The 24812-nt window shown below is 47.8% G+C and overlaps 1 protein-coding gene across 1 annotated transcript in view; it reads right to left on the bottom strand.

Moving 5' to 3' along the window:
- Positions 1-24812, bottom strand: part of SASH3 (SAM and SH3 domain containing 3) — a 46304-nt gene that overhangs the window by 2025 nt on the left and 19467 nt on the right. The window contains exons 3-7 of the mRNA XM_075836725.1: positions 8142-8294; positions 6270-6399; positions 4168-4325; positions 2394-2600; positions 295-445 (exon numbers count right to left, since the gene is read on the bottom strand). Of these exons, the coding sequence (XP_075692840.1) occupies positions 295-445; positions 2394-2600; positions 4168-4325; positions 6270-6399; positions 8142-8294 (799 nt within the window). The remainder of the gene's footprint in view (positions 1-294; positions 446-2393; positions 2601-4167; positions 4326-6269; positions 6400-8141; positions 8295-24812) is intronic.

Here is a 24812-nt window from a genome sequence, read left to right as displayed (position 1 = left end):
TATATAAGCATTTGCTTAGCTGTCTTACAGTGACAACTACTCTATTCATAAATTTGAATAAGTTGTCATAGCCCCGCCCTTTGACTAGTTTAATCTGCTATTATTTGTGTGTTCTTGTTCACTACCAGCTGAGGTACCTAAGTGATACTATAATAGAATCAGGACACCCCGCGCCCCATCCCACCGCTAGACCCTCATCCATCCGATGCCGTGTTCCTTAACTATAGCAATGGAAAACCTTGACCATCTCTTGCGTAGCTTTCTACATGAACATTTTACATAGAGTATCCTTACTGTCATAATCTAACAAGAATTCAGCTGCGGTGAGGAGCTTGACAATGTGCTGAGGGTCAGTTATATTTAATTCGAGTAGATGACTTTCCGTCAGGTCTTTAAAGTCTTCAGTAGTCTCGTAACCGTTGAGCATGAGGGTTGCAATATGTTCCTGTGTATGATGAGAATATGATGAGAATCCATGAGATGGTGCCATGCCTGACTATGTAAGATAGGACAGATATGGATATAGGTAACGCAGTTCTTTATTCAAACAATTTAATAGTATAAAAGAGCAGCACCATGATAATCCCCCTGAGATGGTGGATGCAAAGCCACCGCCATAGAGGAACCATCCAAGTTCCACAAAAGCATTCATTCTAGGGCTGTGTTTCTCAACCTTTTCAGGTCAAGTTCTCCCTAGTGACAAGCAGTTCCCATCGAGTACCCCCAACGAAGCGATCAATTTTAAGACTCTGTCAGAGGTTCCATTTGGAGCAGCCATTGTAAACTCTGTCAGATTAGACGGGAAGAATAGTACAGCATGCGGCGCTATTCTTCTCGTCAAGACGAAGAACAATGTAACGGAGCCCTGACAGACCCTATTATAAGTCAATGGAGCCCATTAAGGTCCCATGCACTTACGGACAAATTCACTTCTATTGTTCAGACACCTTCCCGTTTATTTACGGGAAGGTGTCCGAGCCGTAGAAGTGTACTGCAAAATATAGGACATGTCCTATCTTTTACTTTTTATGGTCCGTGCTCCCATACTTTGTATAGCAGCATAGGCTGAGAATGCGGCCTGTGATTACGGGTATGGCCGTGTGCATGAGGCCTTAGAGTTGTTGGTGTCTGTTGCGTGACAGATCCAGCTCTACGTCATGAGTTCTGTCCAGAAGATTGGAATTAAAGCGCCAAGCAAAATGTTTCCCTTATGCCCAGCCCATTGATATGGGACATGCCACCAGAATTTGAATCGCACATCGCACATCGCACATAGTACATATGACCACCTTCAGTGGCTCCTAAAATTGATAGAGACCAAACATGGGACCTGTCAACACCGCCCTTTATACGGACCCCAGACAGATACGAGACCCCCCTTTATACAGAGCGGGAACCTAGAGCTCTGTAGTTATTATGCCATATTATCACTTTTTCAACACTTGAAATTTGGCTTTTGTTATTATATATTATTTGTGCATCCTGTTTTTCACTGTTTCCACCGTGTACCCCTCCTCCCCGATTCTAACAACTATCATTTGGTTAGGTCATTAACAGGGTGTCTATGGTAAGGGTGGAGGTCATCTCTTGAATAGGGGCGATGCTCCAATTAGGTAGGGTGACTTGTTAGGGTCCATCAGGGTCAGTTGTTTGTCCCCTTTTCATCTTGAAGATAGAAGTAAAATTTACGTTTTATTTTGTACGTTTTTTGACCATGTGGTTAATTCTGTGATTATACTTTTTTTTTTATAACGGCCGGCTACTATGTGGCCCACCAAAACCTTTGCATCTGTTTGGCTCTGTAACACACCCTCCTGTATACAGACCGCAGACCCCCTTATACATACAGACACCCCTATATACACAGACCATTGACCAGTCCCTCTGTTTATAGAATCCACATCAGACCCCCTAAAAATTACAGACCCCAGATAAGACTTTTTAATAATTACAGACCCCAGAACAGACCTCCTAAAATTACAGATCCCAGAACAGACCCCCTAAATTTGCAGACCCCACATAACACCCCCTAAAAATTACAGACCCCAGATAAGACCCCCTAATAATTACATACCTCAGATCAGATCCCCTAAAACTTACAGACCTCAGATCAGAACATTTCTGGCTTTCTTACTCCATAGACACCACAACATTAGCAAACAAGAAAAACAACCTGAGGGTCATGCCACTCTAGTCTTAAGGGATGAGGGCTGACAAATGTTCGGACCCTCCTTTCAATATATGGTCGTGTGTGGCGGTGGCCGGAACTAGTACAAAGATGGTGCCCTGTTTTGATTTCTGCCACCTCTTTCCTAAGATCACCCCTGTGGATTTGAACATTTCTTTTAAAATATAACACAGACAAATAAACATGGAGCAGGTGGACGTCTGACCTGCATATTAATCCGATCCAGGAGTTCTTGTAAACTCTTCGGCTGTAATTTTTTGTTTCGTCGATGTGTCCTGACTTTTTTGGGGTGCTTAGTCTCCTCGGGGAGAATATCAACATAGATGAACTTGAATGATCCAACCTTGTTCTTAAGCATTCCTGTCCACATGCCGTCTGGTGGTTTCTCGATTAGGTCAATGATGTCTCCCACCTGAAGACCATAAAAGACACAGTGTTGCCTCATGATCTGGTCTATGTCCAAGAATAAGATCAAATATGATATGTAGGTCCTTAATATCTGTATCAGCGGCAGCTCCATGTCTCCATCTGACCTAACATTCAAGTGGGTTGCTCCACTGACAACTTCTACATTGCTCTTTCCGGTCATCCCTTTCCCATAGTTTTCCACCTCCTTCTTCCTAATCTCACTTCCTCCTCCCTGGCTGCTTCTCTTGAGCCTTCTCTTTCTTTTCCTTCCATGTCGGGTCTACAGAAGCAACTTCATGTCAATCAATAGGAAATGACATGGAACTTTACTCCTCTTCTCCAAAAAGTGGATCTATCATTTTTATATTTCAATGTAAGTTTATAGAAGGGGACAATGTTGTTTCCTATTTAATACATCTAGGGACTTCCATATTGGAAGCACACAAATCCTTAAAGGGGTTATCCGACTTGTGCAATTTTTTTTAAAAACATCTGCAAATGTGATGAAACAAAAAAGAATGGGTACTTAACGCTTCTTTCCTCCAGCGATACAGCGCTGGCGCTCTGGTGGTCCTCCCAGTCTTTGTTTACAAGCCGTTAACATGTGACCCCTATAGCCAATCAGAGGGCTTAGCGGTCACGTGCCATATCCCCGGTATCATGGCCCCCTTGCTGAGCAGTGCTGCCACAAGTATGACACGTGACTGCTGAGCTCTCTGAGTGGCTGCAGAGGTCACATATTGACCTCTTGTAAACAAAGACTGGGCGGACCACCAGACTGTCAGCGCTGGATGGTCAGGGGGAAAAACAAAAGGTGAGTACCAATTTTTTTATTTTTTTTTGCCTTAGCAAATTTGAAGTTGTTTTTTTAAAGATTTTCACAAGTTGGAAAAACCTCTTTAAGGATAAGTGTATTTTAGTGTATTGTGGCTTTAAATGTCTGCTAATGGGACTAAAAGAGTCCAACTATAGGCTAATATAGTGTCCTCCTCCTATTACTGCACTTCCTACTGGGAACATGACATAGCAGCAGCCATACAGTAAAACAGAACAAAGTCTGTGTATATAAGCTTTGAATTTGTCATTTTTTTATCCTGCCTATCTAGGCTCCAGCAGTAATAGACCAGTCACGCGGTCATTTTAACATAGCTGAGGCGTAAAATGAAGCATCTGGTCCCCAATGAAAACTCATGTACCATTTATAATACTGGTGTCTTATTATGTGGTAGAGGAGCCACAGTTTGGACCCGCTGCCACCAGAGCCCAGGTGTCGCTACTTCTGGACCACCTATAGCTATACCCCATGTATTGGAGCACATACAGACATAGTCCTTGTCACCTTGTTAGTTGACTTGTACTATGGGCTATCCTAGTGACAAATCTTATAAAATGTATACAGATAATTAGCAAGTGACTGGCCAGTTTAGTCAAGTTACTTGATTATTATCTCAAGATGTGACCATATATTCTAATATATTCTTCTACACATCATCTGACATATTTCGCAGGTTTTTTGCTATATGTAGCGCAGTGCTTGTGTTTCATTGACATGTTAGAGGATGAATTCTTACTCTTAGCTTGAGGGAATCTTTTTCATATGGACTTGGTGTGAAGTCTGTATGGACCTTTGCTTTTCCACAAAATGGACCAGTATATGGAGGGGCGAGGTTCTCCATATTGACGCTGTCTCTATTACTGAACATATATGACGGACTGTACAGGTCGCTGCCTGTAAAGAAATACAATAATAAAGATGACTGAGTCATTATGACAGTGTAACATTTATAACCGGGTCAGGAGATCCCAAGAAGGCAGCAGCAAGAACTGTGATTTTTACAGTAGGGTCCCCCACTGAGTTCCTCCTGCCTAAAGGACATGCAAAACAGGCAAGAAATCTTGGTCAGAATATAAAATGATATTTTTTAACCACTTCTATACAAAGTTTCTTTGAGGTGGAACTGTGAATAGAGGCTCCTCGGGGGTGGGAACATTGTTTAGGGTAATAAGGTTAGGAATAAAGTTTGGAATTACTGCACTATAGAATGATACCAGACACTTACATAAAGTGGAATCAATGAATAGATGAATCATGATTTAAGATTTACTCTTAACAAGCCAACTTTTTGTATTTTGAGGTGCCGGTAATGTGGATCTCCAGCTTATTGTAAGTGTTAAAATCAGTAGAAAAAGGGCTCTGAATTTGGATTGGTGTAAGCTAGACTAAAGTATGAAGACTAAAGAACCCCTGGTCATCACCCCTAACCTAAAGAAGGAGGTATTGAATTATCTACACAGGAATGTGGTGACCATTAAAATAGTCTTCAGGTCACAATGGCTGCCAAGATACAGGAACAGGAGCTAAAGTCTTAGTCAGAAGTGGTTGAACCAAGGGACAAACCCAAACCAAGTCAAGAAGAGACGTAAGAACAAGACTATCAACGGCAAGGAACAGGGATGGAGAACCACCACCAAGACCAAGAAACCACTACAGTTACTGAGAATAGTGCACAATCCAGGACTAGAGTTAGAGCAGGAACCTTGAAGTTCAGGTAATGAATGATGGTCACTTCAGGTCATGCTAGTAATGGTAAGTTATAGCAACGCATCAGGACCGGTGCTAGAGGATAGTCAGGTGAGTGATTTGGAAGGGTCTGTGGAGAAGGATGAAGCCATATGGACCTGCTGCAAGCATGGACAGGTACTAAAATTAGCAGAGGTTTCTTAGGGTATGTGCACACGGCTTATTTTCAGACGTTTTTCGGGCCGTAAATGGCCGAAAAATCGGAAGCAGAACGCCTCCAAACATCTGGCCATTGATTTCAATGGGAAATACGGCGTTCTGTTCCGACGGGGCGTTTTTTTACGCGGCCATTTTGAGAAAACGGCCGCGTAAAAAAACGCTCACGAAGAAGTGCATGTCACTTCTTGAGCCGTTTTTGGAGCCATTTTTCATTGACTCAATAGTAAAACAGCTCCAAAAACGGCCCTAAAAAACGCAGCGAAAAACGAGAGTTGCTAAAAAAATGGCTGAAAAATCAGGAGCTGTTTTCCCTTGAAAACAGCTCCGTATTTTCAGAAGTTTTTTATTAAGTGTGTGAATATACCCTAATAATCTATTATAAAGTCTTTCTGGACTCTTTTATGCAAACTTTATTTATGGGAACTCAGAGAACAAATTATTTTCATAAGAATAACATGAACTTCCACATTTGCATTTAAGACCAGTTCCAGTCACATATGAAAATTCGACATATTTAGCTCCACATACGTCTATAGTAGGAAGTATAACAGCAGTTACTACCGGTCTTATATTCAGCACCACGGGTGAATAAACTTGGAAAGTGACAACCACTTTTATGAGCAAGAAATGTGCTCACAGCAGTTGTCACTTCCCTTCCCCCACTCTGCTTGGAAACTCAGACAAAGTGCATTATTCAGCAGGGGGTGACAGTGAGCTCCAACCGGGATAAGGAAGATAATATGAAATCTGTGCTCCATCCTGGGGTATGATGGGAGGAACTTTCAGAATAAAATAGAAGACATTTATCAATGCAATTCTAAAGTGAATGTGTCGTGTAACTCAATGATTACTGCACCATATATAATATTAATAGTGACTATGGGATTATTATTTATCACACTGTGTGTAACATCTTTCTATTCGTGAACCCACCGGAGGAGGTCTGCCGGCTGACCGCTGAATGTTGGTTTTCCTCCGGATCTGAGAATTTTCTTGGAAAGCTGCCGTCCATGCTCCCATCCAGGGAAATTGGTGACATAGACCCTTGTTCTCCATGTTCTCCCTAGGATAGAAAATGCCCCAAAAAAATAAAATGTATAAATATGTATACAAATAAAATAAAAGTAAGATAATTAAATCAGGCATTCAAAATGACTACATCTGTCAATGGGATCCGTCGGGCTTCGCTAGAATCCATTAAACGATTAATCCAGCAGAGCGTCGTGTCCTCAGCATTTATTATAACTTGTCTATGAGCCCGTACTCTGATACATCGGCTTTCCGGAAAAAGCCGAACAGACACGAAGCGGCTGAGCGCTCACACGAGACCTTCAGCTGCTTCGTTCTAGCGATTGGTGGGGGTCTCAGTGCTCGGATTGGTGGGGGTCTCAGTGCTCGGATTGGTGGGGGTCTCAGAGTGCTCGGATTGGTGGGGGTCCCAGTGCTCGGATTGGTGGGGGTCTCAGTGCTCGGATTGGTGGCGGTCTCACCAATCCAAACTTCTGACATGTCACTATGACATATCAGAAGTTTGTCAAACGTTTAGCTGCACTTTAAAGTGAATCTCCACCTTTTAACATAATGTTGTTTTTAGTTCCAAAAATTTGTGCTGATTAATTTCAGAATTTATCTTTATAGCGGGTCGAGCTTCGCCTTTCTGATACAAAGTTCCAAATCCCCTGCATATACATAAAGGTAAATGGTTATTCCCATCTTATAAAGTGATGACATATTGCTAGGATATGCCATCACTTCATGACAAGTGGGGGACCTATTAGACTCCCGCTGATCCTGAGAATTAAGGGGTTACAATACAAATTTAGCACTTCGTCCTTTCTAAGTTTTCCCCGCACAGCGCACCTCCTTGCCACCTGGCTGTGCAGGGACCTGTGTTGCAGTACCCTGTGCAGCGGGTGGCTGGGGCGCCACTGTGCAGGGGAAAACAGGGAAGGGGATGCAGCGCTTATCTAGCACTGCGGATCCTTCAATCTCAGGATCGGAGAGGGTCCCAGAGGTTCCCCGCTGATCATAAAGTGATGGCATATCCTAGCGACATGCCATAATTTTATAAGATGGGAATATCCCTTTAAATGCTAAAATTCTAACTGCCTGCTGCCACCACTAGAGGGAGCATAAGAGCTTCGCCTAGTAGTGACTGCAGGCAGACCGAATGGTATAATTTAACTCTTGAAAGGATTTGGAGCTCTGCACCAGAAAAATGACGTTTCAAACCCTGCAAAAAAAAATAAAAGTTAAATCAGTGCAAAATCTTTTAGATAAAAAAAACACACAAAGAAAAGTTGGACCTTTAAAAATGGTTTCTCTATAATAATCTTATCAACAGTACGAATCACAAAATCAAGATAGTTGGATTTCAGAAATTGAGACCGCCCGGATCGCTAGAATGAGTGGATCCCGGTCCCAACGTGGTCTCAAAATGGTTTAGGCCTCATGCAGACGATCGTGCAATTGCGGATATTATAAAACACATGCTAACCTATGGTTTCCACGGTCCGGGCATTGCCTGGAGCCGGGACTACAAAAAAATAGGACATGTCATTATACGGTCCCCAATTGCGGTCCGGGCTCAAATCAATGCACATTTTGTGTGTGCATGGTCCGTGATTGCGGACGGCCCTGCGGATGACACTCTGTGGCCCGTCCGTGCCGTAATTACGGACCATGCACACAGCTACGGCCGTGTGCATGAGGCCTCAGAGTGGGACGACTGAGGGGTCTCCAGTTAATACTCCATACAGTTAATTCACACATAAGGTGTAATCGGAGGATGTCGTGTGTTCTCACCATTTCATCAGCCATTGCCTTCATCAACATTTTCCCTGACTTCCTGTTCATTGTCCGAGATATAACCGCTCGCCACTTCTTGCCGAATTTACTTCCGCTATTTTTCCCGTCTTCTGCTCCATGGGTATCAGATGGGGTCTCATTTTCAGGGATCTACATAGAGAAAAAAAGCAAAAAACATTGATTAGGATATTTTATAATTTGCTGTTTTCCTGGAGTAAAGAGAATGGGGGGGGGTCCCACTATTGGAAACTTTACCCCGACACCGATCAGCCACAAAGTAAATGATCATTCTCCTGCAAGTAAAATTACGCTTTACACAGCCCCCATTGTAATACATTTTTTCAATGGGTACAGATTTGCTTCCATTCCGGCAGACTTAGGGGGGATTTACTAAGACTGACGTTTTATAGGAGCTGGCCTCGATTTCCATTATAATTTACATCAATTTTCTGGCATGTATAATAATAAATTTGTTGGGTCGATGTGGCCCCATCCTTTTGGTAAAGTCATGCCCCTTTTTCACAAAAGTGGCGAGGGCAACGTAAAAAGGCAAAATTATGGTGCAAATTTTGGCCCCTTTTGTGACTTTTCTACACCGAAAGATTGATAAATTACCCCCATAGAGTTGCATGATAAACTTCTGGCTGCCTGTAATCACCACTAGGGGGCGCTTAAGAGATTACTAAAGACAGATTTACTATTGTGCTCTATAGGAGCTGTATACAACCCTATGCAGTGAGCTCCCCCTAGTGGTGGCTGCAGACAGACAGAATTCTATTATGTTACTTTATGGCTTTGTGAAGGGCAGCAGAGGATTTAGAGCTGTGTATTGGAAAAACTGAGCTTTGACTCTCAACAAAGATATATTATACATTTAATCAGTGGTCAAATTTAAATTAAAAACTAAAATTATGTTCAAATGGGTTTATTCTTAATATCATATATATGGACTAGACAGACAATGTTGGGAAACACATGGACTCTTCAGGAGCGTTTGAACGTCCTTCTACTTTCAGCATCAGATTTCTTAGTATTCTTGAAAATTCTATTTTGATGCTTTGGTCTTAGTTGGGGGCCCCATAGACAAAGAAGGTCACAGACTATTAACTCGACCAGATTGCACCAAATTCAGAATTACAGAAGGTGAAAAATCTTGCAACATTTTACCACAACCCCAGAAACCTGCTACATCCTGCCCCTTCCACTGATTCCTGCTACGTCTCCGCTTGGCCTTTGAAGTAGAAGAAGCTCTTTAAACCCAACAACAAGACGTGAGAGCAGGAGACGTGAGAGCAGGTTTCATTGGAAGTGACTGAGCTTCTCTTTAGTAACAGTCTGCGCTCTTGTGTAATCTTGATGTTCACCATTGTGCAACCACCTAAGGTTCAGCTTTCAGAGCAATTACTGCGTCTGCTTTCAAAACAAACTTTCTGCTATGATAGAATAATACTAAAGCTGTGTTCACATGAAGCATTAGAAAAGCAGCAGGGAGCTCACGTGTAGCAGTTGTAGAGCAGCAAGGAGCTCACATGTAGCAGTAGTAGAGCAGCAAGGAGCTCACGTGTAGCAGTAGTAGTGCAGCAGGGAGCTCACATGTAGCAGTAGTAGAGCAGCAAGGTGCTCACATGTAGCAGTAGTAGAGCAGCAAGGAGCTCACATGTAGCAGTAGTGGAGCAGCAGGGAGCTCACATGTAGCAGTAGTAGAGCAGCAAGGTGCTCAAATGTAGCAGTAGTAGAGCAGCTGGGAGCTCACATGTAGCAGTAGTAGTGCAGCAGGCAGCTCACATGTAGCAGTAGTGGAGCAGCAGGGAGCTCACATGTAGCAGTAGTAGAGCAGCAAGGTGCTCACATGTAGCAGTTGTAGAGCAGCAAGGTGCTCACATGCAGGGCCGCCATCAGGGGGGTATTAGGGGTAGTGGTGTGAGGGGCCCGGCCAAACCTAATTGAAAGGGGGGCCCGGCAACTGCCTCGACATTCTTTTGGTAGGAAAAAACGGGCCCCTGCAATGGGGCCCGTTTTTTTCACCAAAAGAATGTCGTGAGCTGCTGCTGCTGCTGCTGCAGCGGGCCCCCTCCCCTCGTCATGGGGGGCCGTCAAACCGTCCGCCCGCGCGCGCGCACAATGAAACTCCCGCACGTGCGCACTCGCGAGCGCGCATCCACGAACGCCCGCACTGGAGACCGCCCGCGCGCGCACCCGCGATCGACCGCGCGCGCACCCGCGACCGGCCGCCCGCGAACGAAGCGCGCGCAGCCGCGGACCCACATGGACAAAACTTACCTGGAGCCTGGCTGGAGGTGAAGGACTGGACGTCTGGACCGAAGACCTCCCCTGGAAGACATCGCCGGAAGAGGACTGGAGTGGGAGCAGCTCTTCTGACAGTGAGTAAATTATCTCAAAGTGCTGTTTATGTATGGCCCTGTTCACACAGTATTTTGCAGGCAAAAAAAAATCTGCCTCAAAATTCCTTAAAGAATTTTGAGGCAGATTTTGCCCTGCCCACACTATCTTGCCGCGTTTTTTTGCTGCGTTTTTTGCCCGCGGCGATTGAGGACAGCAGACAAAAAACGCAGCGAAAAATGCATTTTCTGCCTCCCATTGATTTCGATGGCAGGTCAGAGGCGGAACCGCGGCAAGAAAGGACGTGCTGCTTTTTCTTTTTTCCGCGACTGGCTCCCATTGATTTCAGATTAAATCAATGGGAGGCGGTTTTGGAAGTTGTTTGGTGCTGATTCTGACGCAGTGTCCGAGTCAATATCAAGGCCCAAAAACTCTGTGAACTGGGCCTTATTGTTAGGGCTTATTCAGACGAACGTGTAATACGTCCGTGCAACGCGCGTGATTTTCACGCGCCTCGCACGGACCTGTGTTACTCTATGGGGTCGAGCAGACTGTCAGTGATTTTCACGCAGCGCGAGTCCGTGTGTCCGCTGCGTAAAACTCACGACATGTCCTATATTTGTGTATTGTTCGCGCATCACGCACCCATTGAAGTCAATGGGTGTGTGAAAATCACGCCCAGCACTTCCGCAGCCGTATAAACTATGAATGAAAACAGAAAAGCACCACGTGCTACAAACATACAAACAGAGTGTCATAATGATGGCGGCTGCGCGAAAATCACGCAACCGCGCATCATACGCTGCTGACACACGGAGCTGTTATGGAACTTTTGCATGCGCAAAACGCCACGTTTTTTGCGCGTGCATAAAGCACACGCTTGTGTAAATCCGGCCTTAGGGTAGGAACACACTAGGCATGAACGCTGCGGATTTTATGCAACACATTTTATTGTGGAGAATCCGCAGCGTATCACAGTCGCAGCAGAGTGGATGAGATTTCAACAAATCTCATCCACACGCTGCAAAAATAATGGACCTGCAGTGTGACTTTTTAAGCCGCAGCATGTCAATGTATTCTGTGGAATCGCTGCTCCTCTGTTGCGGAAATGCTGCGGTTCTGCCGCAAAAATCACACAAGAGAAGAAAAAAAAGGTACTTTTTTAAATTGATAAAGTTTAGACTTGCCCCGGCCGTAGTCCTGGTGACGCGATCCTCTATTCTTAGCGCAGCCCGGCCTCCTGTCATGACGTTTCATCCCATGTGACTGCTGCAGCGGTCACATGGTCTACAGCGTCATCCCAGGAGGCGGGGCTACGTTCAGAAGAGAGAGATGCGTCACCAGGACTACGGCCGGGGTAAGTCTAAACTTTTTTTTCCCTGCAGGATTCCCGCAGCGGACACGCCTCACGAAACCTGCGCCACTATTTGGTGCGGTTTTGCTGGCAGAATTCCCTGCGGCTCCCGGGATAAGCTGTGTAGTTTTACTCAGCATATCCGCCTAGTGTGTCCCTTATGATGTCGCTCCTGGAGCTGCTGCCGCTCTCTAAATAGGCAGTTGGTCCAGTAGAATTTGGAATTATTTTTTTTTGCGAACCAGCTTAAAAGAATACAAAACTTTTGTGTTAGGGCCTGTTCACATCACTGTTCGCTTCCGCTCCGGGGTTCCGTCTGAGGTTTCTGTCGGGTGAACCCCGCAACGGAAAGTGAAAGTGACAGCACAGCTTCCGTTTCAGTCACCATTGATCTCAATGGTGACGGAAACATCGCTAATGGTTTCCGTTCGTCACCATTCCGGCTGGTTTTCGGACGGAATTAATAGCGCAGTCGACTGCGCTAATGGTGACGGAAACGGAAGCTGTGCTGTCACTTTCACTTTCCGTTGCGGGGTTCACCCGACAGAAACCTCAGACGGAACCCCGGAGCGGAAGCGAACGGTGATGTGAACAGGCCCTAACACAAAAGTTTTGTATTTTTTTAAGCTGGTTCACAAAAAAAAATAATTCCAAATTCTACTGGACCAATTGCCTATTTAGAGACCGGCAGCAGCTCCAGGAGCGACATCATAAGGGACACACTAGGCGGATATGCTGAGTAAAACGACACAGCTTATCCGCCCCGGTAGCCGCAGGGAATTCCGCCAGCAAAACCGCACCGAATAGTGGCGCAGGTTTCGTGAGGCGTGTCCGCTGCGGGAATCCTGCAGGGAAAAAAAAGTTTAGACTTGCCCCGGCCGTAGTCCTGGTGACGCATCTCTCTCTTCTGAACGTAGCCCCGCCTCCTGGGATGACGCTGTAGACCATGTGACCGCTGCAGCAGTCACATGGGATGAAACATCATGACAGGAGGCCGAGCTGCACTAAGAATAGAGGATCGCGTCACCAGGACTACGGCCGGGGCAAGTCTAAACTTTTTTATAAATTTAAAAAAGTGCCTTTTTTTTTTTTCTCATTTGTGATTTTTGCGGCAGAACCGCAGCATTTCCGCAACAGAGGAGCAGCGATTCCACAGAATAAATTGACATGCGACTGCAGTCACACTGCAGGTCCATTATTTTTGCAGCGTGTGGATGAGATTTGTTCAAACCTCACCCACTCTGCTGCGACTGTAATACGCTGCGGATTTTACACAATAAAATGTGTTGCATAAAATCCGCAGCGTTCATGCCTAGTGTGTTCCTACCCTAAGGCCGGATTTACACAAGCGTGTGCTTTTTGCGCGCGCAAAAACGTGGCGTTTTGCGCTTGCAAAAGGTCCATAACAGCTCCGTGTGGCAGCAGCGTATGATGCGCGGTTGCGTGATTTTCGCGCAGCCGCCATCATTATGACACTCTGTTTGTATGTTTGTAGCACGTGGTGCTTTTCTGTTTTCATTCATAGTTTATACTGCTGCGGAAGCGCTGGGCGTGATTTTCACGCACCCATTGACTTCAATGGGTGCGTGATGCGCGAACAATGCACAAATATCGGACATGTCGTGAGTTTTACGCAACGGACACACGGACACACGCTGCGTGAAAATCACTGACAGTCTGCACGGCCCCATAGAGTAACATAGGTCCGTGCGAGGCGCGTGAAAATCACTGACAGTCTGCGCGGCCCCATAGAGTAACATAGGTCCGTGCAACGCGCGTGAAAATCACACACGTTTCACGGACGTATTACACGTTCGTCTGAATAAGCCCTAACAATAAGGCCCAGTTCACAGAGTTTTTGGGCCTTGATATTGACTCGGACACTGCGTCAGAATCAGCACCAAAAAACTTCCAAAACCGCCTCCCATTGATTTAATCTGAAATCAATGGGAGCCAGTCGCGGAAAAAAGAAAAAGCAGCACGTCCTTTCTTGCCGCGGTTCTGCCTCTGACCTCCCATCGAAACCAATGGGAGGCAGAAAATGCATTTTTCGCTGCGTTTTCTGTCTGCTGTCCTCAATCGCCGTGGGCAAAAAACGCGGCAAGATAGTGTGGGCAGGTCAAAATCTGCCTCAAAATTCGGTGCGCGGTTCCAGGCGGTCGCCGGTGCGCATGCGCGGGAGTTTGCGGGTGCGCGTGATCGGTCGCACAGGCGGCGGTGTTTGACGGCCCCCATGCTACCCAGGGCCGCCATCAGGGGGGTATTAGGGGTACTGATGTGAGAGGCCCGGCCAAACCTAATTGAAAGGGGGGCCCGCAGCTCATGACATTCTTTTGGTGAAAAAAACGGGCCCCATTGCAGGGGCCTGTTTTTTTTTCTACCAAAGGCAAGTCGCGGCAGTTTGCCGGGCCCCCCTTTCAATTAGGTTTGGCCGGGCCTCTCACATCAGTACCCATAATACCCCCCCTGATGGCAGCCCTGGGTACCATGATATAGTACTGGACGGAGTACCGTTAACAGGCGGTGCCACGGTAGGGGGGCCCAGAAAACGTAGCTGTAGGGGGCCCTGAAATTCCTGAAGGCGGCCCTGCTCACATGTAGCAGTAGTAGAGCAGCAAGGTGCTCACATGTAGCAGTAGTAGAGAAGCAAGGAGCTCACATGTAGCAGTAGTAGAGCAGCACGGAGCTTACATGTAGCAGAGCAGCAGGGAGCTCACATGTAGCAGTAGTAGAGCAGCAGGGAGCTCACATGTAGCAGTAGTAGAGCAGCAGGGAACTCACATGTAGCAGTAGTAGAGCAGCAGGGAGCTCACATGTAGCAGAGCAGCGGGGAGCTCACATGTAGCAGTAGTAGAGCAGCAGGGAGCTCACATGTAGCAGTAGTAGAGCAGCAGGGAGCTCATATGTAGCAGTAGTAGAGCAGCAGGGAGCTCACATGTAGCAGTAGTAGAGCAGCAGGGAGCTCACATGTAGCAGTAGTAGAGCAGCTGAGACCTCACATGTAGAAGTAGTAGAGCAGTAGGGAGCTCACATGTAGAAGTAGTAGAGCAGCAGGGAGCTCACATGTAGCAGCAGTAGTAGAGCAGCACGGAGCTCACATGTAGCAGTAGTAGAGCAGCAAGGAGCTCACATGTAGCAGTAGTAGAGCAGCAGGGAGCTCACATGTAGCAGTAGTAGTGCAGCTGGGAGCTCACATGTAGCAGTAGTAGTACAGCAGGGAGCTCACATGTAGCAGTAGTAGAGCAGCAGGGAGCTCACATGTAGCAGTAGTAGAGCAGCAGGGAGCTCACATGTAGCAGTAGTAGAGCAGCAGGGAGCTCACATGTAGCGTTAGTAGAGCAGCAAGAAGCTCACATGTAGCAGCAGGGAGCTCACACGTAGCAATAGTAGAGCAGCACGGAGCTCACATGTAGCAGTAGTAGAGCAGCAAGGAGCTCACATGTAGCAGCAGTAGTGCAGCAGGGAGCTCATATGTAGCAGTAGTAGAGCAGCAGGAAGCTCACATGTATCAGAAGTAGAGAAGCAAGGAGCTCACATGTAGCAGTAGTAGAGCCGCAAGGAGCTCACATGTAGTAGTGCAGCAGGGAGCTCACATGTAGTAGTGCAGCTGGGAGCTCATATGTAGCAGTAGTAGAGCAGCAAGGAGCTCACATGTAGTAGTGCAGCAGGGGGCTCACATGTAGCAGTAGTAGAGCAGCAGGGAGCTCATATGTAACAGTAGTAGAGCACCAGGGAGCTCACATGTAGCAGTAGTAGAGCCGCAAGGAGCTCACATGTAGTAGTGCAGCAGGGAGCTCACATGTAGTAGTGCAGCTGGGAGCTCACATGTAGTAGTGCAGCTGGGAGCTCATATGTAGCAGTAGTAGAGCAGCAGGGAGCTCAAATGTAGTTGCAGCAGGGGGCTCACATGTAGCAGTAGTAAAGCAGCAGGGAGCTCACATGTAGCAGTAGTAGAGCAGCAGGGAGCTCACATGTAGCAGTAGTAGAGCACCAGGGAGCTCATATGTAGCAGTAGTAGAGCAGCAGGGAGCTCACATGTATCAGTAGTAGTGCAGCTGGGAGCTCACATGCAGTAGTAGTAGAGCAGCAAGGAGCTCAAAGGGTAGCAGCAGTAGTAGAGCAGCAAGAAGCTCACATGTAGCAGTAGTAGAGCAGCAAGGAGCTCACATGTAGCAGCAGTAATAGAGCAGCAGGGAGCTCATATGTAGCAGTAGTAGAGCAGCAGGGAGCTCACATGTAGCAGTAGTAGAGCAGCAGGGAGATCACATGTAACAGTAGTAGAGCAGCAGAGAGCTCACATGTAGCAGTAGAAGAGCAGCAGGGAGCTCACATGTAGCAGTAGTAGAGCAGCGGGGAGCTCACATGTAGCAGTAGTAGAGCAGCAGGGAGCTCACATGTAGCAGTAGTAGAGCAGCGGGGAGCTCACATGTAGCAGTAGTAGAGCAGCAAGGAGCTCACATGTAGCAGTAGTAGAGCAGCAGGGCACATGTAGCAGTAGTAGAGCAGCAAGGAGCTCACATGTAGCAGTAGTAGAGAAGCAAGGAGCTCACATGTGAGCTCCCAGCTGCTCTACTACTGCTACATGTGAGCTCCCTGCTGCTCTACTACTGCTACATGTGAGCTCCCTGCTGCTCTACTACTGCTACATGTGAGCTCACATGTAGCAGTAGTAGAGCAGCAGGGAGCTCACGTGTAGCAGTAGTAGTGCAGCTGGGAGCTCACATGTAGCAGTAGTAGGGCAGCAGGGAGCTCACATGTAGCAGTAGTAGTACAGCAGGGAGCTCACATGTAGCAGTAGTAGAGCAGCAAGCAGCTCACATGTAGCAGTTGTAGAGCAGCAGGGTGCTCACATGTAGCAGTAGTAGAGCAGCAAGGAGCTCACATGTAGCAGTAGTAGTACAGCAGGGAGCTCACATGTAGCAGTAGTAGAGCAGCAAGGAGCTCACATGTAGCAGTACAGCAGGGAGCTCACATGTAGCAGTAGTAGAGCAGCAAGGAGCTCACATGTAGCAGTAGTAGAGCAGCAGGGAGCTCACATGTAGCAGTAGTAGAGCAGCTGGGAGCTCACATGTAGCAGTAGTAGAGTAGCAGGGAGCTCACATGTAGCAGTAGTAGAGCAGCAGGGAGCTCACATGTAGCAGTAGTAGAGCAGCAGGGAGCTCACATGTAGTAGTAGTAGAGCAGCAGGGAGCTCACATGTAGCAGTAGTAGAGCAGCAGGGAGCTCATATGTATCAGTAGTAGAGCAGCAAGGAGCTCACATGTAGTAAAGCAGCAAGGAGCTTACATGTAGCAGTAGTAGAGCAGCACGCAGCTCACATGTAGCAGTGGTAGAGCAGCAGAGAGCTCACATGTAGCAGTAGTAGAGCAGCAGGGAGCTCACATGTAGCAGTAGTAGAGCAGCACGCAGCTCACATGTAGCAGTGGTAGAGCAGCAGAGAGCTCACATGTAGCAGTAGTAGAGCAGCAGGGAGCTCACATGTAGCAGTAGTAGAGCAGCGGGGAGCTCACATGTAGCAGTAGTAGAGCAGCGGGGAGCTCACATGTAGCAGTAGTAGAGCAGCGGGGAGCTCACATGTAGCAGTAGTAGAGCAGCGGGGAGCTCACATGTAGCAGTAGTAGAGCAGCACGGAGCTCACATGTAGCAGAGCAGCAGGGAGCTCACATGTAGCAGTAGTAGAGCAGCTGGGAGCTCACATGTAGCAGTAGTAGGGCAGCGGGGAGCTCACATGTAGCAGTAGTAGGGCAGCGGGGAGCTCACATGTAGCAGTAGTAGAGCAGCTGGGAGCTCACATGTAGCAGTAGTAGAGCAGCGGGGAGCTCACATGTAGCAGTGGTAGAGCAGCGGGGAGCTCACATGTAGCAGAGCAGCGGGGAGCTCACATGTGGCAGTAGTAGAGCAGCACGGAGCTCACATGTAGCAGAGCAGCAGGGAGCTCACATGTGGCAGTAGTAGAGCAGCACGGAGCTCACATGTAGCAGAGCAGCAGGGAGCTCACATGTAGTAGTAGTAGAGCAGCACGGAGCTCACATGTAGCAGAGCAGCAGGGAGCTCACATGTAGTAGTGCAGCTGGGAGCTCATATGTAGCAGTAGTAGAGCAGCAAGGAGCTCACATGTAGTAGTGCAGCAGGGGGCTCACATGTAGCAGTAGAAGAGCAGCAGGGAGCTCATATGTAACAGTAGTAGAGCACCAGGGAGCTCACATGTAGCAGTAGTAGAGCAGCAGGGAGCTCACATGTAGTAGTGCAGCAGGGAGCTCACATGTAGTAGTGCAGCTGGGAGCTCACATGTAGTAGTGCAGCTGGGAGCTCATATGTAGCAGTAGTAGAGCAGCAGGGAGCTCAAATGTAGTAGTGCAGCAGGGGGCTCACATGTAGCAGTAGTAAAGCAGCAGGGAGCTCACATGTAGCAGTAGTAGAGCAGCAGGGAGCTCATATGTAACAGTAGTAGAGCACCAGGGAGCTCATATGTAGCAGTAGTAGAGCATCAGGGAGCTCACGTGTATGAGTAGTAGTGCAGCTGGGAGCTCACATGTAGCAGTAGTAGAGCAGCAAGGAGCTCAACGGGTAGCAGCAGTAGTAGAGCAGCAAGGAGCTCAAAGGGTAGCAGCAGTAGTAGAGCAGCAAGAAGCTCACATGTAGCAGTAGTAGAGCAGCAAGGAGCTCACATGTAGCAGCAGTAATAGAGCAGCAGGGAGCTCATATGTAGCAGTAGTAGAGCAGCAGGGAGCTCACATGTAGCAGTAGTAGAGCAGCAGGGAGCTCACATGTAACAGTAGTAGAGCAGCAGGGAGCTCACATGTAGCAGTAGTAGAGCAGCAGGGAGCTCACATGTAGCAGTAGTAGAGCAGCGGGGAGCTCACATGTAGCAGTAGTAGAGCAGCAGGGAGCTCACATGTAGCAGTAGTAGAGCAGCGGGGAGCTCACATGTAGCAGTAGTAGAGCAGCAAGGAGCTCACATGTAGCAGTAGTAGAGCAGCAGGGCACATGTAGCAGTAGTAGAGCAGCAAGGAGCTCACATGTAGCAGTAGTAGAGCAGCAGGGAGCTCACGTGTAGCAGTAGTAGTGCAGCTGGGAGCTCACATGTAGCAGTAGTAGGGCAGCAGGGAGCTCACATGTAGCAGTAGTAGTACAGCAGGGAGCTCACATGTAGCAGTAGTAGAGCAGCAGGCAGCTCACATGTAGCAGTTGTAGAGCAGCAGGGTGCTCACATGTAGCAGTAGTAGAGCAGCAAGGAGCTCACATGTAGCAGTAGTAGTACAGCAGGGAGCTCACATGTAGCAGTAGTAGAGCAGCAAGGAGCTCACATGTAGCAGTACAGCAGGGAGCTCACATGTAGCAGTAGTAGAGCAGCAAGGAGCTCACATGTAGCAGTAGTAGAGCAGCAGGGAGCTCACATGTAGCAGTAGTAGAGCAGCTGGGAGCTCACATGTAGCAGTAGTAGAGCAGCTGGGAGCTCACATGTAGCAGTAGTAGAGTAGCAGGGAGCTCACATGTAGCAGTATTAGAGCAGCGGGGAGCTCACATGTAGCAGTAGTAGAGCAGCGGGGAGCTCACATGTAGCAGTAGTAGAGCAGCGGGGAGCTCACATGTAGCAGTAGTAGAGCAGCGGGGAGCTCACATGTAGCAGTAGTAGAGCAGCACGGAGCTCACATGTAGCAGAGCAGCAGGGAGCTCACATGTAGCAGTAGTAAAGCAGCTGGGAGCTCACATGTAGCAGTAGTAGGGCAGCGGGAAGCTCACATGTAGCAGTAGTAGGGCAGCGGGGAGCTCACATGTAGCAGTAGTAGAGCAGCTGGGAGCTCACATGTAGCAGTAGTAGAGCAGCGGGGAGCTCACATGTAGCAGTGGTAGAGCAGCGGGGAGCTCACATGTAGCAGTAGTAGAACAGCACGGAGCTCACATGTAGCAGTGGTAGAGCAGCGGGGAGCTCACATGTAGCAGTAGTAGAGCAGCACGGAGCTCACATGTAGCAGAGCAGCAGGGAGCTCACATGTAGCAGTAGTAGAGCAGCACGGATTTCACATGTAGCAGTAGTAGTGCAGCTGGGAGCTCACATGTAGCAGTAGTAGTGCAGCAGGGAGCTCACATGTAGCAGTAGTAGAGCAGCAGGCAGCTCACATGTAGCAGTAGTAGAGCAGCGGGGAGCTCACATGTAGCAGTAGTAGAGCAGCACGGAGCTCACATGTAGCAGAGCAGCAGGGAGCTCACATGTAGCAGTAGTAGAGCAGCACGGATTTCACATGTAGCAGTAGTAGTGCAGCTGGGAGCTCACATGTAGCAGTAGTAGTGCAGCAGGGAGCTCACATGTAGCAGTAGTAGAGCAGCAGGCAGCTCACATGTAGCAGTAGTAGAGCAGCAAGGAGCTCACATGTAGCAGTACAGCAGGGAGCTCACATGTAGCAGTAGTAGAGCAGCAAGGAGCTCACATGTAGCAGTAGTAGAGCAGCAGGGAGCTCACATGTAGCAGTAGTAGAGCAGCTGGGAGCTCACATGTAGCAGTAGTAGAGCAGCTGGGAGCTCACATGTAGCAGTAGTAGAGTAGCAGGGAGCTCACATGTAGCAGTATTAGAGCAGCGGGGAGCTCACATGTAGCAGTAGTAGAGCAGCGGGGAGCTCACATGTAGCAGTAGTAGAGCAGCGGGGAGCTCACATGTAGCAGTAGTAGAGCAGCGGGGAGCTCACATGTAGCAGTAGTAGAGCAGCACGGAGCTCACATGTAGCAGAGCAGCAGGGAGCTCACATGTAGCAGTAGTAAAGCAGCTGGGAGCTCACATGTAGCAGTAGTAGGGCAGCGGGAAGCTCACATGTAGCAGTAGTAGGGCAGCGGGGAGCTCACATGTAGCAGTAGTAGAGCAGCTGGGAGCTCACATGTAGCAGTAGTAGAGCAGCGGGGAGCTCACATGTAGCAGTGGTAGAGCAGCGGGGAGCTCACATGTAGCAGTAGTAGAGCAGCACGGAGCTCACATGTAGCAGTGGTAGAGCAGCGGGGAGCTCACATGTAGCAGTAGTAGAGCAGCACGGAGCTCACATGTAGCAGAGCAGCAGGGAGCTCACATGTAGCAGTAGTAGAGCAGCACAGATTTCACATGTAGCAGTAGTAGTGCAGCTGGGAGCTCACATGTAGCAGTAGTAGTGCAGCAGGGAGCTCACATGTAGCAGTAGTAGAGCAGCACGGATTTCACATGTAGCAGAGCAGCAGGAGCTCTGAGAATTACAACAAGGATCCCCCTCTATTACCACAAAATTCACTAATGGATTTTGTAAACCCTTTAATAACCGGTTCTGCCAGTAGTTATAATTGCAACCCAACATTTCCTATAATTTTATCTCTTTTTTGTTACTTTTAAGGAATTTTGGTGCAAACTCTCCGCTGTGAGCAAAACATTTAATAAATGCTTAATAACCGAAATGTATGATCACATTTTCAAAAATAGCAAAAAATTGTTCATAAGACATATGCACATATATCTATAAAAAAATGAAAAAGTCTGACTAAAAATCTATTATGTACATTTTCCATTGACAGTTTATAATAAATATTAACCATGGAAAACAGAATTCAGCAAAAATGTTACATTTAGTGATTATTTTTGGACTTTTTTTGGTTCGAAAAACTTTATAAATTTACTATAAACAACAATTATTTTACTAAGAACAGAATGGAGATGTCTTAAGCCGAGAACACACATTAAGGTCCCGTCAATATAATAGATTGTTCTTCATGCGCTGCTTGTGTATTGGTGTCGTTGTTCTCCAGTCGTCCAGACTAATCCATTCCAAAATCAATGCTTTTAAATGTCTTCTTCTGCCCTAATCACACCCACTGATCTGCTGGAGCGTCTAAGATGTGTATGAAATCCAGATGTTTCTAGGTTTCCTGACCCTAAAAATAATGTATTATGCAGTTTACGCCCGGTTTTGACGTAAACAGCAACAAAAAGGTTGCAAAAAGATGAAACGTGGGTCTTTTTTCGTCACTCGCTAAGTATGAAGTGACAAGAAAAGTGGATGTGGTCTCCAAGGGAGAATAAACTTATAAGCAGGCATAGATTTGTTTTTTTTGGCTCTTAAGATATTTAGACATTAAAACTGTCCGTCCATGTAATAAAATAAGCTGTACATTTCTACTTTTGAGTCAGAAAGTCTAAAAATGGAGCCGCTGGTTCCTGTTCTTAAACAATACTTATATATATTATCACCTCAGAGCAGCAAAAAGAGGAAGGAAAGATATTTTTGATGAATTGTAAGTTACCATCAACGGAATATTTTATGATCCCGTCATATATGATGAGATGTGCGGTGTATATATATATATATATATATATATATATATATATATATATATATATTGGTTTAGGGCTGTTTGATTTAAATCACATTATAAGGGAAAGAACGGGACAACTAGATAGTAGAAACAGAAGAAGGGAAAAGGAAACAGGAGGATGTGGACAGTAGAATAGAGATATAATGAGGTCAGAAGTAATGAGGGTAGTAATATAAGGGGACAAAGGTAAGTCAGGAATAATAGGAATAAAAGTGAGGAAAGGAAACAGAAAGAGGGGTCAGAGGAAGAACACTGGAATAGAGGCAGGACCGGGAAAACAGAGACAGGACAAGATGAACAGAGGATGGACAGAGAGAAAAGAGGCAGGACAGGGAGAACAGAGACAGGACAGAGAGAACAGAGTCAGAACAGAGAAAACAGAGGCAGGACAGGATGAACAAAGGTAGGAGACGGAGAATAGAGGCAGGACAAAGGGGAGAGAGGCAGGACAGGGAGGACAGAGACAGGACAGACGAAACAGAGGCAGGAGAGGGGAAACAGGCGGGACAGGTGGAACAGAGGCAGAACAGGATGAACAGAGGCAAAACAGAGATAACAGAGGAAGGACAGGATGAGCAGAGGTAGAATACAGAGAATAGAGGCAGGACAGAGGGAAGAGAGGCAGGACAGGGAGGATAGAGGCAGGAGAGAGGGAACAGATGCAGTAGAGGGGAAATAGAAGCAGGACAGGTGGAACAGAGGCAGGACAGGATGACTAGAGGCACTACAGGATGAACAGAGACAGGACAGGATGACTAGAGGCAGGACAGGGGGAACAGAGGCATGGTAAGTGGAACAGAGGCAGGACAGGGGGAACATAGGCAGGACAGCAGGAACAGACGTAGGACAGGGAAACCACAGGCAGCACAGAGAGAACAGAGGCAGGACAGGAGAAACAAATGTAGGACAGGGAGAACAGAGGCAGGAGAGGTAGAATAGAGGCAGGACAGAGGGAACAGAGGTAGGACAGAGAGAACAGAGGCAGGGCAGAGGGAAAAGAGGCAGGACAGGTGGAACCGCGGTAGGACAAGTGGAACAGAGGTAGGACAAGGGGAACAAAGGCAGGACAGGGAAGAAAAGGCAGGACAGAGGGAATAGAAGCAGGACATGTGGAGCAAAGCAGGACAGGGAGAACAGAGGCAGGACAGGGAGAACAGAGGCAGGACAGGGAGAACAGAGGCAGGACAGGGAGAACAGAGGCAGGACAGGGAGAACAGAGGCAGGACAGGGAGAACAGAGGCAGGACAGGGAGAACAGACGCAGGACAGGGAGAACACAGGCAGGACAGTGGGAACACAGGCAGGACAGCAGGAACACAGTCAGGACAGAGAGAACAGAGGCAGGACAGGAGGAATAGAGGTAGGACGGGGAGCAGAGGCAGGACAGGGAGAACAGAGGCAGGACAGGGAGAACAGAGGCAGGACAGGGAGAACACAGGCAGAAAAGTGGGAACATAGGCAGGACAGAGAGAACAGAGGCAGGACAGGGAGAACAGAGGCAGGACAGGGAGAACAGAGGCAGGACAGGGAGAACAGAGGCAGGACAGGGAGAACAGAGGCAGGACAGGGAGAACAGAGGCAGGACAGGGAGAACAGAGGCAGGACAGGGAGAACACAGGCAGGACAGTGGGAACACAGGCAGGACAGCAGGAACACAGTCAGGACAGAGAGAACAGAGGCAGGACAGGAGGAATAGAGGTAGGACGGGGAGCAGAGGCAGGACAGGGAGAACAGAGGCAGGACAGGGAGAACAGAGGCAGGACAGGGAGAACAGAGGCAGGACAGGGAGAACACAGGCAGGAAAGTGGGAACATAGGCAGGACAGAGAGAACAGAGGCAGGACAGGAGGAACAGAGGTAGGACAGGGGGAACAGAGGCAGGAGAGGGAGAATAGAGGCAGGACAGAGGGAAAATAGGCAGGACAGGGAGAACAGAAGCAGGACAGGGAGAACAGGGGAAGGAGAGGGAGAACAGAGACAGGACAGGATGAACAGAGGCAGAACATAGAGAACAGAGGCTGGACAGGGAGAACAGAGACAGGACAGGGGAACAGAGGCAGGACAGGATGAACAGAGGCAGGGCAGAGGGAACCGAGCTAGGACAAGTGGAATAGAGGTGGAACAGAGGTAGGACAAGGGGAACAGAGGCAGGAAAGGGGGAACAGAGGCAGGACAGGGGGAACAAATGCAGGACACAGGGAAACAAAGGCAGGACAGAGGGAATAGAAGCAGGACAGATGGAGCAAGGCAGGACTGGGAGAACAGAGGCAGGACAGGGGGAACACAGGCAGGAACAGAGGTAGGACATGAAAAACACAGGCAGGACAGAGATAACAGAGGTAGGACAGGAGGAACAGAGGTAGGACAGGGGGAACAGAGGCAGGAGAGGGAGAATAGAGGCAGGACAGAAGGAAAAGAGGCAGGACTGCGAGAACAGAAGCAGAACAGGGGGAACAGAGGCAGGACAGAGGGAACATAGGCAAGACAGGGAATAGAGGCAGGACAGGTGGAACAGTGGTAGGAAAGGGAGAACAGAGGCAGGACAGGGGGAACAAAGGCAGGATAGAGGTAATAGAAGCAGGAAAGGTGGAGCAAAGGCTGGACAGTGAGAACAGAGGTAGGATAAGAGGAACAGAGGCAGGGAAGGGG

This window comes from Rhinoderma darwinii, chromosome 8 (assembly GCF_050947455.1).
Source record: "Rhinoderma darwinii isolate aRhiDar2 chromosome 8, aRhiDar2.hap1, whole genome shotgun sequence".
Classification (NCBI taxonomy): Eukaryota; Metazoa; Chordata; class Amphibia; order Anura; family Rhinodermatidae; genus Rhinoderma; species Rhinoderma darwinii.
This window is presented reverse-complemented; position numbering and strand designations above follow the sequence as displayed.